This window comes from Girardinichthys multiradiatus, chromosome 20 (assembly GCF_021462225.1).
Source record: "Girardinichthys multiradiatus isolate DD_20200921_A chromosome 20, DD_fGirMul_XY1, whole genome shotgun sequence".
Classification (NCBI taxonomy): domain Eukaryota; kingdom Metazoa; phylum Chordata; class Actinopteri; order Cyprinodontiformes; family Goodeidae; genus Girardinichthys; species Girardinichthys multiradiatus.
This window is the reverse complement of record NC_061812.1, coordinates 53505497-53521883: the sequence shown is the minus strand read 5'-3', so window position 1 is coordinate 53521883 and position 16387 is coordinate 53505497. Positions and strand designations below refer to the sequence as shown.

The window sequence follows — 16387 nt, the reverse complement described above, 5'->3', positions numbered from 1 at the left end:
AATTAACCCTGGAGTTTAAAGATGATTTATCATTTACATGAACAAGCTGGAATCTGTCAGACAAATAAGATTTAAACCAGCCTAGCGCTGTTCCCCTGATCCCTACAGCATATTCCAGCCTTTCTAAGAGAATATTGTGATCGACTGTATCAAATGCAGCACTGAGATCTAACAGAACCAGAACAGACGCAAGTCCATTATCTGAGGCCATAAGAATATCAATAGTGACTTTCAGCAGAGCTGTTTCAGTGCTATGATGAGCTCTGAAACCTGACTGAAACTCTTCAAACAGGTCATTGCTGTATAAATGTTCACACATTTGATTAGCAATAATTTTCTGAAGAATTTTAGATAAGAATGGAAGATTGGATATAGGTCTGTAATTTTTCAAGTCATCTCGATCAAGCGAAGGTTTCTTAAGCAAAGGTTTAATTACAGCTACCTTAAAAGCCTGTGGTTCTGATCCATTTACTACGGATAGGTTAATCATACCTAAAATGGGGCTGGTAATCAGAGGGAACACTTCCTTAAATAATTTGGTTGGGATTGGAAATAACATACAAGTTGAAGGTTTAGATGAAGCTAATATTTCTGATAACTCATGAAGCTCCACAGGATCAAAACAGTCCAAACACAGATCAGGTTCTACAGTTATTTCCAATGTTGTCTCACTTGCTGAGGATGAAGTAATCATCTTCGGGAGTATGTCAAAGATTTTCTTTTTAATAGAATCAATTTTATTTAGGAAGAATCCCATAAAGTCATGACTGCTAAGAGTTAAGGGAATGGATGGTTCAACAGAGCTATGACTGTGTAAGTTTAGCAACTGTACTAAAACCTAGGATTATTCTTGTTTTCTTCTATTAATGATGAGAAATAAGCTGTTCTAGCTAGCAGAAGTGTAGTTTTATACAACAGTAGGCTATTTTTCCAGATTAAGTAGGAGTCTTCTTGGTGTGTAGAGCGCCATTTTCTCTCCAATTTTCTAACATTGTGCTTTAAAGTATGCAGCTCTGAATTAAACCAGGGAGCTAGCCTCCTATGAATGATTACCTTCTTTTTCAAGGGGGCTGCATTGTCTAATGCACCACGCAATGATGAAGTAACACTATGAACAAGAGAATCAATTTGTGAAGGGGAAGAAACAGAATTATTGCTCTCCATTGTGCTTTTCAGTGATAATGAGGAAACTAAAAGTGGAACAGATTCTTTTAAGGTTGTTACAGCATTGTCTGATAATGATCTACCATAAGGAAATTTTGTTTCAGGTGTGGAGTACTCGGTTAAATTAAACTCAAAGGTTATTAAAAAATGGTCAGACAGGACAGGGTTATGAGAAAATATTGTTATGTCTTTACACTCAATGCCATATGTCAGCACAAGGTCCAGAGAATGAAGACAAAGGTGGGTAGGTTTGTTAATGTTTTGAGCAAAGCCAATTGAGTCTAAGATAGCCTAAATATAGCGTTTAATGCTATCACTTTCAGTGTCAACATGAATGTTAAAATTCCCCACTATAATAACATTATCTGTATTTAACACTAAATCAGATAAAAGTTCTGAAAACTGATCTAAAAATTGAGAGTAAGGGCCTGGTGGACGGTACAAAACAACAAACAGAAGTGGTTTTAGTGCTTTGCAATTTGGATGAGGAAAACTAAGGATTAAATATTCAAAAGAGTTGTAGTTGCTACTCCTCCTCCTCGCCCAATATTTTGAGGAATGTGAAAATTTAAATAATTAGTAGGAGTTGACTCATTTATAGTAACATAATCCTCTTGCTGCAGCCAGGTTTCTGTGAGGCAAAATATATCAATCTGATTGTCAGAAATCAGGTCACTAACTAGCAAAGTCTTTGAAGAGAGAGATCTTATGTTCAGTAAGCCACATTTAATTGTTTTATTTTTTATTTTTAGTCTGAGTTGTGTTTATTTTTATTAGATTTTCCTGATTTCCTCATTTTAGATAATTTTTTAATCTATTCAATTTTGGCCAGGGGCGAGACACTGTCTGAATAGGGTAATGGGTGGGTAGCGGTACAGAAGCCGCAGAGAGGAGTATTAAACTATGACCCTGCTTCCTGGTCTGAACCCTGGGTTGTCACAGTTGTGTGATTGTAAAAGGAAGAGATCCACCAGTGAAACAAGTGGGCGGGCTAAACTGATGTAAGTAAATGTACATGTGAATGTGCTGAGAGCTGCTCTGTGATGAGACACAGGTTTGGTGCAGCCATGGTGGAGCTAAAGCTAACTAGAGACTTTTTTGTAGGTCCTGAGAAGTTACAGTGCAGTGGGGAGAACAGGTTTTCGTTGTCCGCTGAGCCAACCCCTCCCTCCTACTTCCTTAATTCTAAAAGGGATTGCTCAATCCAGCTCTCCATCCAACGGGTCCGGACTTCCCTAAACCTGAGAGGTCTTACTAAATAGGTTTACTGAAAGTTCTGTTTAAGCTGGTGTCTGGAAATGACTTGCCTAGCCTCTGACAGCCTACATCCAAAAGTCTCACCCTTCTTCAACTGGAGGTCCGGGTGACCGAGTAGCCTCTCGCAGTCATCCACACCTTCGACAGTCACTTTTGTTCACGGCTGCTCATCCCCTAATTTACAACTGGCACTTGGTATATGGGCTAGGTTAATTTTAGTAGCTCGGAACAAGCTTCAAGGGCGTAGTTTTGTCAAACTTTGGCTAAGGCAACCAATAAAAACCTCCTAATACATCTCAGAACCAGGCAACATGACTTTTTACCACCACTGAAAAACCAACAGTATAGTGACTCAAATAATTGAATGTCCACAAATGAACTAGAATTTTATATGCTTGCTTTAATTAGTAACGCTTTGGCAGGAGTCAGTAACAGCTTAAATTAAGCAATTCAATTAATTATCACAAGAATAGAAATGAATCAATCAACTCAACCTGTCTTTCCCTGATGCTGAAACTAGTGGATTTAAAAAGGCTTTTGAAGACGGAGACTCATCCATGAACCTGATGGAGAAGAATTCTTCTGGTAACAACGAGTGATTTCTTGAAGGAAATACGACTTAATCTTCAGTTTTCTTCCTTTAAGTGGCAGGTACTGATGCTCCAAACTTTGATGGTTAAACTGGTTCTTTGTTTTTCTTTGTCTCCAAAGGCAGTGGTTTCCAGGGGCTGAAGGGTTGAGGAAAAACCAGAGACGCAAATGAGTTTGATTCAGGACTTCCGGATGCCTGAATCTTGGAGCAATCAGCTGTTCACCGATCAAGTTCACTTCTGTTGCCTGGATAAAAAACCTTTCAGATGAAATCAGATTCTTAATCTTGAGGCACGGTCCTTCAAAGGCAATGGGTTGATCCTCTGTTAAATGCAGTCAATCAGCTGGGCTGTGTCTCTGGTTTGATTCCTCTGTGGCATCTCTCCAATCTTGTTTGCATTGCCAATTTTGAAGGTTTTCCCACTTACAAAAGCATGTAGTAGTCATTGATTTCTATCTTTATCTATTTATTTTTGACTAATCTTCTGTTTTGTCCCTAAAAAATAAACTCTTTATTGTTAACACTAGAGGTATTCACAAAAACAAAAATACAAGTGTTTACATAGGGTTAGGGTTAGCTTCACTTACAGTTGGCTTGCTAACTTGGTCTGTGGCAGTGGCGATTGCTCTAAGACTACAAGGAAGGTCAGCTTCCCCTAAAATGTCAGAAAATAAGTGATCAAATATATACTGTTGTGTGTACATGTCATTGACTAAATATGCGCTACAACGCGCTCAACGTTTGTTCAGAATCAGTTTCTTATCACTGGTAATGATGCGGCTTTCCTCTCACTCATTCCCGCAGCTTCACAGTGCTTTAAACAGTGAGTTCAATAGCGAAGCAAAAATGCTGGCTTTGTCTCGCCTATCGGACGCTCAGCATCTCTGGGGGTCTATGGGGCAGTGGGCTGGCCTTGGCTGGCCCGGATGCTCAGCTTCTGCATGATGATTGAATGATCTGTCTTAGGCTGAATCCCTTTTTGATTGACAGTGAAATGAGCGAATCAGCAATCTTGAAATTGAGCTTCCCCTCCTTGAAAGACCAGCATCCGCCACTGGTCTGTGGTGTGCTGTGGATCTGAAGCTAATAGAATAAAATAAAATATCAGCAATATCTTAGGCCATGTGACATGAACCTGATTAGAGATTATTAACAGTTTTATTTGAACAAATGTTTGTGTTAAGTGTAAGCATGGTATTGCTGAAGTTGTAGTATTAACCCCAATGTAGACACTACACTGTTTCTAGCACACCAGTTCATGGTTTACACCAACGATTAAAGAGTTTGGACACGCCCTAGCTAAATAGTGCTGTGGAAGGGGCTATAACATCCTACATTTCTATTTTTGAGAATTATGTCAGCAAACATCCATTTCTATGGTGACATGGTGATGTGTGACACAGTAACCATATCAGCTAGTGTGTCCCTAGCTTATGCTACCTTAAGCTGGGGACACACTATATAATTTTTTGCCAAATTTTCCCCCCCGATTCCCAGTTGGGAAAAGTCTGTAGTATGTAGCTGTGGTCAGTCAGCAAGGCAAATCAGCACAAAACAGCCACTCAAAACCGGAAGGGGTGGACATGGCACTGCTACGACTTTTTTAAACCTATTTGTAACCATACGAAATTATGAACATGAATGCACAACACTCTCATATCAAGACTAAAAAATAGCATATAATTAAAGGGCCTTATTGAAAAAAAACAACAAAAAATGCACGTTACACACAAAGATGATGGGACTTAATTTAATGAACTGACATTTCCGAATGAAATATTTTCCATCCATCCATCCATCCATCCATCCATCGTCTTCCACTTATCTGGGGTGAGGTCGCGGCGACAGCAGCCTAAGCAGAGAGACCCAGACTTCCCTCTCCCCAGCCACTTGGGCCAGCTCATCCAGGGGAATCCCAAGGCGTTCCCAGGCCAGCCAAGAAACATAGTCCCTCCAGCTTGTCCTGGGTCTTCCTCTGGGCCTCCTCCTGGTAGGACGTGCCTGGAACACCTCACCAGGGAGGCGTCCAGGAGGCATCCTAACCAGATGCCTGAGCCACCTCAACTGGCTCCTCTCGACATGGAGAAGCAGTGACTCCACTCTGAGTCCCACCCGGATGACCGAGCTTTTCACCCTATCTCTAAGGAAGAGCCCAGACACCCTGCAGAGGAAACTCTTTTTGGCCGCTTGTATATGTGATCTCGTTCAAATAAAAATATTTTCCACATAGAATAAACCCATTTATCAAACATTCTTAATGTTTATTTGTGCAGTCCAGCCTAAGCAATATATTAAGATAAGATAGACTTTATTGACCTCACAAATACATTTTGATTTAACTTGTTACAGCTGCTCTACACAAGTAGGGTGAAGATAGTTAGGAAAATGTGGAATCAAAGAAGGGCAAAGTAATTGTGCAAAAACAAGCAGTAATAAGAGACTAAAATAAAGTAAAATAAAATACTTATGTACATTAAACAGTGGAGGTGATTGTGCTAAAGTGACAATGATTGCAGGTATTTGCAAATACAGAGGGTAACTGCCTAAGTTATTATACAATAGAAATGAACAGCCTGACAGTGGTGGGGATGAAGAACCTGCGGTAGCGCTCATTCCCGCACTGAGGATGTCTCAGTCGGTTACTCAAGGAGCTGCTTAGCTCCTCTACAGTCCAGTGCAGTGGATGAGAGGTTATGTCCATGATGGATGTGAGCTTGGCTAACATCCTCCTCTCTCCCGCCACCTCCCCAGAGTCAGGTGGGCAGCCCAGGACAGAGCTGGCCCTCCTAACCAGCTTGCTTAGTCTCCTTCTGTCCCGCTCTGTGCTGCCTGGGGCCCAGTAGACGACAGTGTAGAGGATGGCAGAGACTTCCACAGTCATAGAAAGTGCTGAGTAAAGTGCTGCACACTCCAAATGACCCCAGTCTCTTTAGAAGATGGAGGTGACTCCAGCCCTTCTTGTATAGGACATTGATATTATGAGACCAGTCCAGTTTATTATTGAGATGAACACCCGGGTGCTTAATACTGTCCACTGAATCAATGTCCTCCTCTTAGATGTTCACTGGTGAGTGAGGAATATTGTTGTCTTTTAAGATAGAAATTACATTTTTAGATTACAGCCAGGACTTAAAGTGATTGAAAAACCCACAAAAAACCTCACAACCTCAAATACATGTTCCAATCTCTCACCATAAGTATAACAAAGAATACATTCGAAACTATCCATCCATATATGTACTGTTCACCAGGCCCTTATTCTGAATTTTTAAATCAGTTCTCCGACTTCTTATGTGATTTAGTGTTAAATACAGGGTCACTGCAGTGGGGGATTTTAACAATCATGTTGAGACTGAAAGTGACAGCCTGATTATAGTCTTTAATGCTATCTTTATTTAACTGAGTTCTCTACACCTGACAGAAAATTTTATGATAGTAGATTATTATCAGACAATGCTGTAACAACCTTTAAAGAATATGTTCCATTTTTTATTTCCCCATTTACACAGAAAACACAAATGAAGACAACAATTTAGTTTCTTCCCCTTCACAAATTGATTCTCTTGTTCATACTGTTACTTCATCATTGCGTGGTGCATTAGACAATGCAGACCCCTTGAAAAAGAAGATAATTATTCATAGGAGTCTAGCTCCTTGGTTTAATTCAGAGCTGCATACTTTAAAGCACAATGTTAGAAAATTGGAGAGAAAATGGCGCTCTACACACCAAGAAGACTCCTACTTAATCTGGAAAAATAGCCTACTGTTGTATAAAACTACACTTCTGCTAGCTAGAACAGCTTATTTCTCATCATTATTAGAACCGAATAAGAATAATCCTGGTTGTTTCTTTAGTACTGTTTCTAAACTTACACAGTCATAGCTCTGTTGAGCCATCCATTCCCCCAGCTCTCAGCAGTAATGAGTTTATAGCATTATTTTTAAATAAAATTGATTCTATTAAAAATAAAATCATTGGTATACTACCGAACAGGATTACTTCATCCTCAGTAAGTGAGGCAGCATTGGAGGTAACTATAGAATCTGATATGTGTTTGGACTGTTTTGATCCTGTGAAGCTTCCTAAGTTATCAGAGTTGAGGGTTTGGAGGCAGGACTGGGATGCAGAACATGTCGAGGAGGCCGCATGGTGAGTAGATGAAGTTTTAATAATGAAACTGAAGGTGGATTTACAGACTGGTAATCCGAGAGCACAAGTTCAGGAGGCGAACAGAAAACAAACCACTAGGAGAACTCGGGAAGACAACTAGGGTTGTTAACATGAGGAACCAGCGGGGAACAATGAAAACTAGAGAGCTTATGAACTGAGGGAAGTGGAGTATGGGCCAATGAGACAGGGAGGCAGGTAATCAGAGGAAACATGTAACATGTGTGGACCAGGCTGCAGGGAACTGAGGGAATATGTTACTATGGAAACGGGAGCTAGAGAACACAGAGACAGGAGGGGAAAACTAAACTAGACACAACTCTAGGGAAAAGAAACCTAAACATAAGCTAACATAAATAGTAACTCTAGGAAGAACTAAACAGGCTAAACTAATGGAAAACAGACCTAAGGAAACCTATATAAATATAAACCCTGACATAAAACACAAAACTAAATCTGGAAGGAACACTAACTAGACAAAGCAGGGACATGAGGAACTGTACTAAAGAGCAAGGCTGGGAAAGAACAACTAATTTTAAGGGAAACAAGCAACTGGATAAACAATAACAAAAGGGTTCTAAAGCCAGGAGGAAAAAACTAACAAAACTAAACACAACGTAGGAGTAAATAAACCTAAATAAACTGCTCAATCAAAAACAAACACAAAACCCAAAGTCCAAAATGGCAGATTCTGACAGCGTTGTCAGAAATATTAGCTTAATCTTAACCTTCAACTTGTATGTTAGACCCAATCCCAACCAAATTATTTAAGGAAGTGTTCCCTCTGATTACCAGTCTCATTCTAGATTTGATTAATCTATCCTTAGTAAATGGATCAGAACCACAGGCTTTTAAGGTAGCTGTAATTAAACCTTTACTTAAGAAACCTTCGCTTGATTGAACATAATTTGCTAAATTACAGACCTATATCCAATCTTTCGTTTTTATCTAAAATTCTTGAGAAAATAGTTGCTAATACAGTGTGTGGGCATTTAGACAGTAATGATCTGTTTGGAGAGTTTCAGTCAGCTTTCAGGGCTCTTCATAGCATGGAAACAGCACTAGTGAAAGTCAATAATGATAGTCTTATGGCCACAGATAATGGACTTGTGTCTGTTCATACAGCATTGTATACTTTTTCACTGTTATGCTGATGACACTCAGCTGCATTTATCTATAAATCATGATGAACCCAACCAGTTAGATAGACTACAGGCATGTTCCAAAAACATAAAAACTAAATTTGGATGCTCTAAATTTCCTGCTTCTAAATTCAGACAGAACAGAAGGTGTCGTCTTTGGACCGGAATCTTTGAAAAAGAAATCGCTTAGTCAATCTATTAATGTGTACGGTATTAAATTCACCTCTGGTAATAAAGTAAAAAACATTGGTATAATTTCTGATCAGGACATGTCATTTAAATCACATATTAAAAGAGTTTCTAGGATTTCCTTCTTTTGCCTATTGCCAAAATTGGAAATATCCTGTCCAGGAGTGACGCTGAAAAACTAGTCCATGCATTTGTTACTTCAAGGCTGGACTATTGTAATTCGTTACTATCAGGATGTCCACAAAATGCAGTTAAAAGCCTTCAGCTGACTCAAAATGCTGCAGCAAGAGTTCTGATGAAAATTAAAAAGAGAGATCATATTTCTCCTATTTTAGCTTCCCTTCATTGGCTCCCTGTTAAATCCAGAATAGAATTTAAACTTCTCCTCCTCACATATAAAGCCCTTAATGATCTAGCTCCATCATACATCAGAGATCTGATTGTTCCATATGTTCCTAACAGAGCACTTTGTTCTCAGACTGCAGGTTTACTGGTGGTTCCTAGAGTTTCTAGAAGTAGAATGGGAGGCAGATCCTTTAGTTATCAGGCTCCTCTGCCTCACGGACTAAAACTGGGAGCTGGTTCCACAGGAGACACCCTGTCTACTTTTAAGGCTAGGCTTAAAACTTTCTTTTTGGATAAAGCTTTTAGTTAGATTGGCTTAGTTTATCCTGAGCTATCTCTGTAGTTATGCTGTTATAGGCTTAGGCTGCTGGAGGACATAATGACCACTTTCACTCTGCTACATTCTCATACTACTCTCCAGTTTTGCATTATTTGCTGTTATTTCTGCGTTTAATTCTATGTTCTCTCTCTGTTTTTTCTCTTTCTAGAAGCTACACATGACCTGGCACTGTGTTTAGTTGTGACACCTCCCTGGAGCGGGACATCAGCCAAGCTGGTGCTGCCATCAACTTAATGCTCACCTTCTACTGATGATCCACTTGGCCCTGTTGTTCAGTGTTTAACCCTTTCTCTCTCCTAGACATGGCTACTGGCTGAGCGTCTACTGTGACTAACTGTATGTGCTCTCTTTCATACTCTAGACTTAAAAACTGGCTCAGAGTTGATCTATTTTTACTTCCTACATGAAGCCACTAAAGGAGCTACATCCATTAAAATGTTACTTTTCCTTCCAATAGAAAGTTCTCCTGGATCAGTGCTTCTGTGTCTTTTTTGTGTCTCTGCTCTGTTCTCTCTAACCCCCAGTCGGTCGTGGCAGATGGCCCTCACTCTGACCCTGGTTCTGCTGGAGGTTTCTTCCTGTTAAAGGGAGTTTTTCCTCTCCACTGTCTCTACATGCTCATCCAGGAGGAGCTGCGAGTCACTGACTCAATGCAATCTGCTCGGTTTCCTTAGATAGACAAACTTTTATCCAATTTGAATAATAAACTCAATTTGGCTTCAGTGTTTGATAGATAGGATTAATTGGAATGTATGAACCTGACTCGAAATCTGTATGATTCGATTGAACTGACTTTGTAAAGCGCCTTGAGACAACATGGGTTGTGATTTGGCGCTATATAAATAAAACTGAATTGAATAGAACTGAAAATAATGACCACAATCAAAGGACAACCCTATTAACCTCATCAGTAATATTGTTTTTTGTACTGTTAAGAATTCGATTCTGATGCCTAAGTGAAGAATCCCCTCATAACACAGAGGGCAGTGCTATGTGAAAAACTGCCAGCCAGTTTTAAGGTGGTCCTTCTGGCCAAACAATAGCTGTGTGTCAAGATAACCACTTATTTTTGATGATTCAACAGGTGTGAGAAATGTACCCACTGAGATCCAAATTTGGATCCCAGATAAAAGTTAAAGAAATCTGCATTTGGGCCAATATAATCAGTCCTCCTACCCTTATAAAAATGACTTAAACATATTTCTCTTGTATTTATCATTTAAAATCTCTTTCAATCTTTACACATGTACATAAATACGTTTCACTCATTTATTTTAGGCTTCTTTCAGCTTACAAGATTTAATTTGGTCCCCCAGATGTGCAGCAATGCTACATGTCCAGTTTGCAGCTGCTGTCCAAACAGCAGAAACTCCACAGTGACCAGGATTGTCTACGCCTCCATTCTGTTGTTGGGTACCATTGTTGCCTGCATAATGCTGTCACCAGGAGTGGAGCAGCAACTCAGAAGGGTATGGCTAAATTCTGGAATTACAGTATGGATGGAGTAGTTAGACTTCTGAATGAAAAGTGAGCACAAAAGACACAAAAATACACTGTAGAAAGTATATTTAATATACTTGAACTTGAATAAACTCAAAGCACTTTTCCACAATGAATCACATTTATCTACCCAAACATTCACACATTCATGAAGTAATGATAGGTAACTTGGGATAGGGTTCAGTGTCTTACCTAAAGACACATTGACATGTGGCAAGGACAAATAGAAATGAACCCTTAACTTTCCAATTACCAGACGACTACTCTTCTTTCTAAACAGATCAATTTAAGACAAGACCTTGAGAACTAAATTACTTTTAGGTAATGTGTAGGGTCAGATAATCATGATGCTAGCCTTGTATAAATCTTAAGTGCAATGCTAAGATTTTGTTTTCTTTTTTGGCAGGTTCCGGGTTTCTGTGATCATAGGGAAAGCTTCGTTATTCCAAGCCATCAGGCTTATTTGAAGTGTGAAATGTTCGTGGGATATAAGGCAGTGTACCGCTTCTGCTTTGGCTTGAGTATGTGGTTCCTAAGCTTTTCCATTTTTACAGTTAACATCAAGACCAGCAGAGACCCTCGTGCTTCCATACACAATGGGTAAGTACTGAAATAGTACCAGAAACACTTAGCCTAGGTGCAGGTGCACGGTGAGGTGAGGGACCGGTGCAAAGAGGATTGGGCGGCGGATGAAGGTGGAGACCTCGGCGGCCCGATCCCTGAATGCTTAGGCTGGCTCTAGGGACGTGGAATGTCACCTCACTAGGGGGGAAGGAGCCTGAGCTGGTGCGGAGTGGCCCACGGGGAGAGGCGGCGGGCTGGGGTGGGTTTGCTTGTCGCCCCCCAGCTCAGCCGTCTCGTGTTGGGGTTTACCCCAGTGGATGAGAGGGTCGCATCCCTGCGCCTTCGGGTTGGGGAGAGGTCTCTGACTATCATTTCAGCCTACGGGCCGAGTGGTAGTAAGGAGTACCCAGCCTTCTTGGTGTCCCTGTCGGGGGTGCTGGATAGTGCCCCTCCTGGGGGCTCCATTATTCTGCTGGGGGACTTCAACGCCCACGTGGAAAACGACAGTGACACCTGTAGAGGCGTGATCGGGAGGAATGGCCTCCCCGATCTGAATCCAAACGGTGTTTTGTTATTGGACGTCTGTGCTAGTCACGCATTGTCCATAATGAACACCATGTTCAAACATAAGGGTGTCCATCAGTGCACTTGGCACCAGGATACCCTAGGCAGGAGGTCAATGATTGACTTTGTTGTCGTATCATCAGACCTTCGGCCGCATGTTTTGGACACTTGAGTGAAGAGAGGGGCTGAGCTGTCCACTGATCACCACCTAGTGGTGAGTTGGATCCGCTGGGGGGAGGACAAAGCCGGACAGACTTGGCAGGCCCAAGCGCATAGTGATGGTCTGTTGGGAACGTCTGGCGGACCCCTTCGCCAGGGATGTATTCAACTCTCACCTCCGGCAGAGCTTTGACCAGATTCCGAGGGATGTTGGAGACATAGAGTCCGAGTGGACCATGTTCTCCGCATCTATTGGCGATGCTGCTGCCCGTAGCTGCGGCCGTAAGGTCTGTGGTGCCTGTCATGGCGGCAATCCCCGAACACCGGCAGTAAGGGACGCTGTCAAGCTGAAGGAGTCCTATCGGTTGTGGTCGGCTTGTGGGACTCCTGAGGCGGCTGACGCGTACCATGGGGCCAAGCGTGCCGCGGCCCGGGCGGTAGCAGAAGCAAAAACTCGGACCTGGGAGGAGTTCGGTGAGGAAATGGAGAAGGACTACTGGTTGGCCCCGAAGAGATTCTGGCAAACCGTCCGGCGCCTCAGGAGGTGAAAGCAGTGCTTCGCCAACACTGTTTACAGTGGGGGTGGGGAGCTGCTGACCTCGGCTGGGGACATTATCGGCCGGTGGAAGGAGTACTTCGAGGATCTCCTCAATCCTGCCATCACACATTCCCTGGTGGAAACAGAGGCTGGGGACTCGGGGTTGGACTCTTTCATCAACCAGGCTGAAGTCACCGAGGTGGTTAAAAGGCTTCGCAGTGGCAAGGCTTCGGGGTTGGATGAGATCCGCCCTGAGTACCTCAAGTCTTTGGATGTTGTGGGGCTGTCATGGTTGACACGCCTCTTCAACATTGCGTGGCGGACGGGGACAGTGCCTTTGGATTGGCAGACTGGGGTGGTGGTCCCCCTACATAAGAAGGGTGACCGGAGGGTGTGTTCCAACTACAGGGGGATCCCACTCCTCAGCCTCCCTGGTAAGGCCTACGTCAGGATATTGGAGAGGAGAGTCCGGCCGATAGTCGAACCTCGGCTTCAGGAGGAACAGTGTGGTTTTCGTCCCAGCCGTGGAACACTGGACCAGCTCTATACCGTCTACAGGGTACTCGAGGGTTCATGGGAGTTTGCCCAACCGGTCCACATGTATTTTGTGGACCTGGAGAAAGCATTCGACTGCGTCCCTCGTGATGCCCTGTGGGGGGTGCTCCAGGAGTATGGAATCGGGGGCCCTTTACTAGGGGCCATCCGGTCTCTGTAGAAGTGGAGCAGGAGTTTGCTTCGCATTGCCGGCACTAAGTTGGACCCGTTCCCTGTGCATGTTGGACACTGGCAGGGCTTCCCTTTGTCACCGGTCCTGTTCATAACTTTCATGGACAGGATTTCTAGGCACAGCCAAGGGCCGGAGGGGGTCTGGTTTGGGGACCAGAGGATTTTGTCTCTTCTTTTTGCAGATGACATGGTCCGGCTGGCCCCCTCTAGCCAAGACCTACAGCATGTGCTGTGGCGGTCCAGGGGACGGCCCAGGGGACGGCCCAGGACACGCTGGAGGGACTGTGTCTCTCGGCTGGCCTGGGAACGCCTTGGGCTCCCCCCGGAGTAGGTGTCTGGGGAGAGGGACATCTGGGCGTCTCTGCTGAGTCTCCTGCCCCCGTGACCCGGTCCTGGATAAAGCGGAAGACGACGAGTACGAGTACATTTAGCCTATCATAAAACAACAAAACCTCAGATTTCCCTCGAGGGGCTGGAATCTTCAGGCAGCTCACAGTTTGATTTCGTTGGTTTAACAAAAAGAAGAATAAATAACGCAGGCAGTATAATTATTAAAACAAATTACACTTAAAAAAATATTCACAATCCACTCTGGAAGAAATATGTGTACACTTGTGTACTTTCGAAGCTGAAGGAGAACCATGGCAAAATTTAAATTAGTTTTAGTAGAGGTGTATGGTTACATAAACAGTGGACATTCACAGTGAGTTCAAGATATCTTACCTGATCAATACCTAAGACTAAGACGTTTGCTCTTATGCAACCATATCCAACTTTTTCATGGCAGTCTGAATGGCCCAATTAGTACCACACATCCATTTTCGCTTACGTTAACAGTGTGTTGCCGTGTGACGTCCGATATTATCCTGTGCATGCAGGTCGTTTTGATGACCCGAACCGTTCAGACTGAAGTATGATAATGGTCGTGATTAAATTGTATTGTTACACACCACGCCAAAAAAAACTAGGTTTGCCTTTTCTAAGTTAGGAGGGAATTTCGGTTAATGGTGGAGTGTAGCAAGGTATGGATGTTGGTCTTCCCATCAGTGTTCAAATGAAAATGTGAGATATGGTGGGTTCTCTCATCCCACAGTCCAAAATATGCATGTTAGGCTAAAATTCACCCTAGGTTAAAATTCACCCATATTCAGTCAATAATAAAATGCAACATTTAAGTGAAAGCAGCAGATTGCATTCAATTTTAACTCCAGTTCAATCTCCCATCCTTACAACTCCCTTTCAACAGAAAGAAACAGCTTCAGTACAAGTGACCATCAGGCTGAGGGTTAAGAACACAGACACAAAGGCTAACACTAAAGCATTTGGTTGCCATCGTGTGCAAAAAGCATGACATTTTTCCACTATGCAGCAGGTCCTCCAGTTTTTCAGGCATATGGAAATGTATCTAAAGGCAAAGCACGTTAAAGCACAACCCTAATATAAACCTAATGAAAAAAAGAGAGTTCTGTTTCTAAATTTAAGGGGAAACAGCATGTTTTTCTCTGTAATTAAACTGGGAACGAGTTTTAAAAGAGAGCAGCGTGATAACTGAAAAATCTCTTTGTAATTGACTCCCATTCTAGGGACCACACGTTAACCTGTAGTTTAAGAGAAAGTGCTTTTGGTCAACTTATGAATCTAGTTATTTAGGATAAACTGGAAATGGCTGTTAGCCATTATATATAGAGGAAGAATGTAGCTGCTCTTTCTGCATGGAGTTGGTCTGTTCTCCCCATGCATGTGTGGGTACTCTGTGGGTACTTCTGCTTCCTCCCACAGTCCAAATTAATGACTACTGTCTACTCTAAGTTGTCCTTAGGTATGAGTAGGCTTGTGCATGGATGTTTGTCCAGTGTGTCTCTGTATTGTCTTGTGATTGACTTGCGACCTGTTTATGTTGTATCCTGCCTCCTTTCCTATCACTGCTGTAGATTGGCACCAGCCCGCCCACAACCTGGCATGGATAAGTGGATATAAAAGATGGATGAATGGAGGGAGAATTCTAAATTCTATTCTGTATTTACTAGGAATCTAATGTTGAGAAAAATGATATCTCTTTTTAACGCTCATCTGAAGTCTTACTAAAGCATTTTCACTCTGCTGGAATGTTTTGATCTATTTAGCATATTGGTGATAAAAAAGTACAATGATCCAGCCAAGAAAAAACAACGAGCATCACTCAAGGATAGATATTTCTAGTTACAAGATCCATTGGTTTCAAAAATGCAAGCAGGCTTTCTAGGTAGCAAACAAAGATAGCAGCTGTGGTCTGCAAACAGAACAAACAAAACCCTTAATTTGACAACTCTGATTTTGTAATCCTGCGATTTGTGAAATAGTTAATTTACCATATCATCACACAGTTATACCTTGCTAAGAACAATTACCTAACTGAAGTTTCCATATTGACAATTTATTTTCAGATTTTGGTTCTATAAGTTTGTTGCCTTGGTGGCAAGTACAGTTGGTGCCTTGTATATTCCAGATGGGCATTTCACCTACAGTAAGACCTTTATATTTGAAACTACTTATTATCACATTTTATGACACAGGAGGAACTGAATTACCTGTCTGGCTTTGTATTGTTGCAGCATGGTTCATCATAGGCTCTGGTGGAGCTTTCTTTTTCATTCTGATCCAACTGGTACTGCTGGTAGACTTTGTTCACTCATGGAATGAGTCCTGGATTGAAAATATGGATAAAGGCAATTCCAGAGGCTGGTATACAGGTCTGTATCTCCAACTGTAATTCTAATTTTACACTAATTATTTCTTAATTAGAAGTATCTTTTCATGAGAGTAAAATACTTCTGCATTAAAATGTATGTTTTGTTCCTTCTGTTTGTAGCTTTGCTGGCTGTCATGACCCTTAACTACATAACTGCATTTATTGCTGTTGTACTGTGCTTCATCTTCTACACCAAACCTGATGGTTGTATCATCAACAAATTCTTCATCAGCTTTAATGTGGTGTTGTGCACCGTGGCCTCTGTTGTTTCTGTGCTGCGCAAAGTACAGGTACAGGAGATTTCAGCACTTATCAAAAAAGATTAGCAATCTTTCATTGATACACTAATATGGGAGACTTTTAAGATCCATAAAAACAATATGACTTGAATTTAATATATGAGCAAGATAC

General features: G+C 42.0%; 1 protein-coding gene across 1 annotated transcript in view; it reads left to right on the top strand.

The window, feature by feature from the left end:
- Positions 1-16387, top strand: part of si:ch73-267c23.10 (serine incorporator 1) — a 162568-nt gene that overhangs the window by 52820 nt on the left and 93361 nt on the right. Inside the window, exons 2-6 of the mRNA XM_047348351.1 lie at positions 10514-10666; positions 11104-11297; positions 15672-15751; positions 15840-15977; positions 16097-16266. Of these exons, the coding sequence (XP_047204307.1) occupies positions 10514-10666; positions 11104-11297; positions 15672-15751; positions 15840-15977; positions 16097-16266 (735 nt within the window). The remainder of the gene's footprint in view (positions 1-10513; positions 10667-11103; positions 11298-15671; positions 15752-15839; positions 15978-16096; positions 16267-16387) is intronic.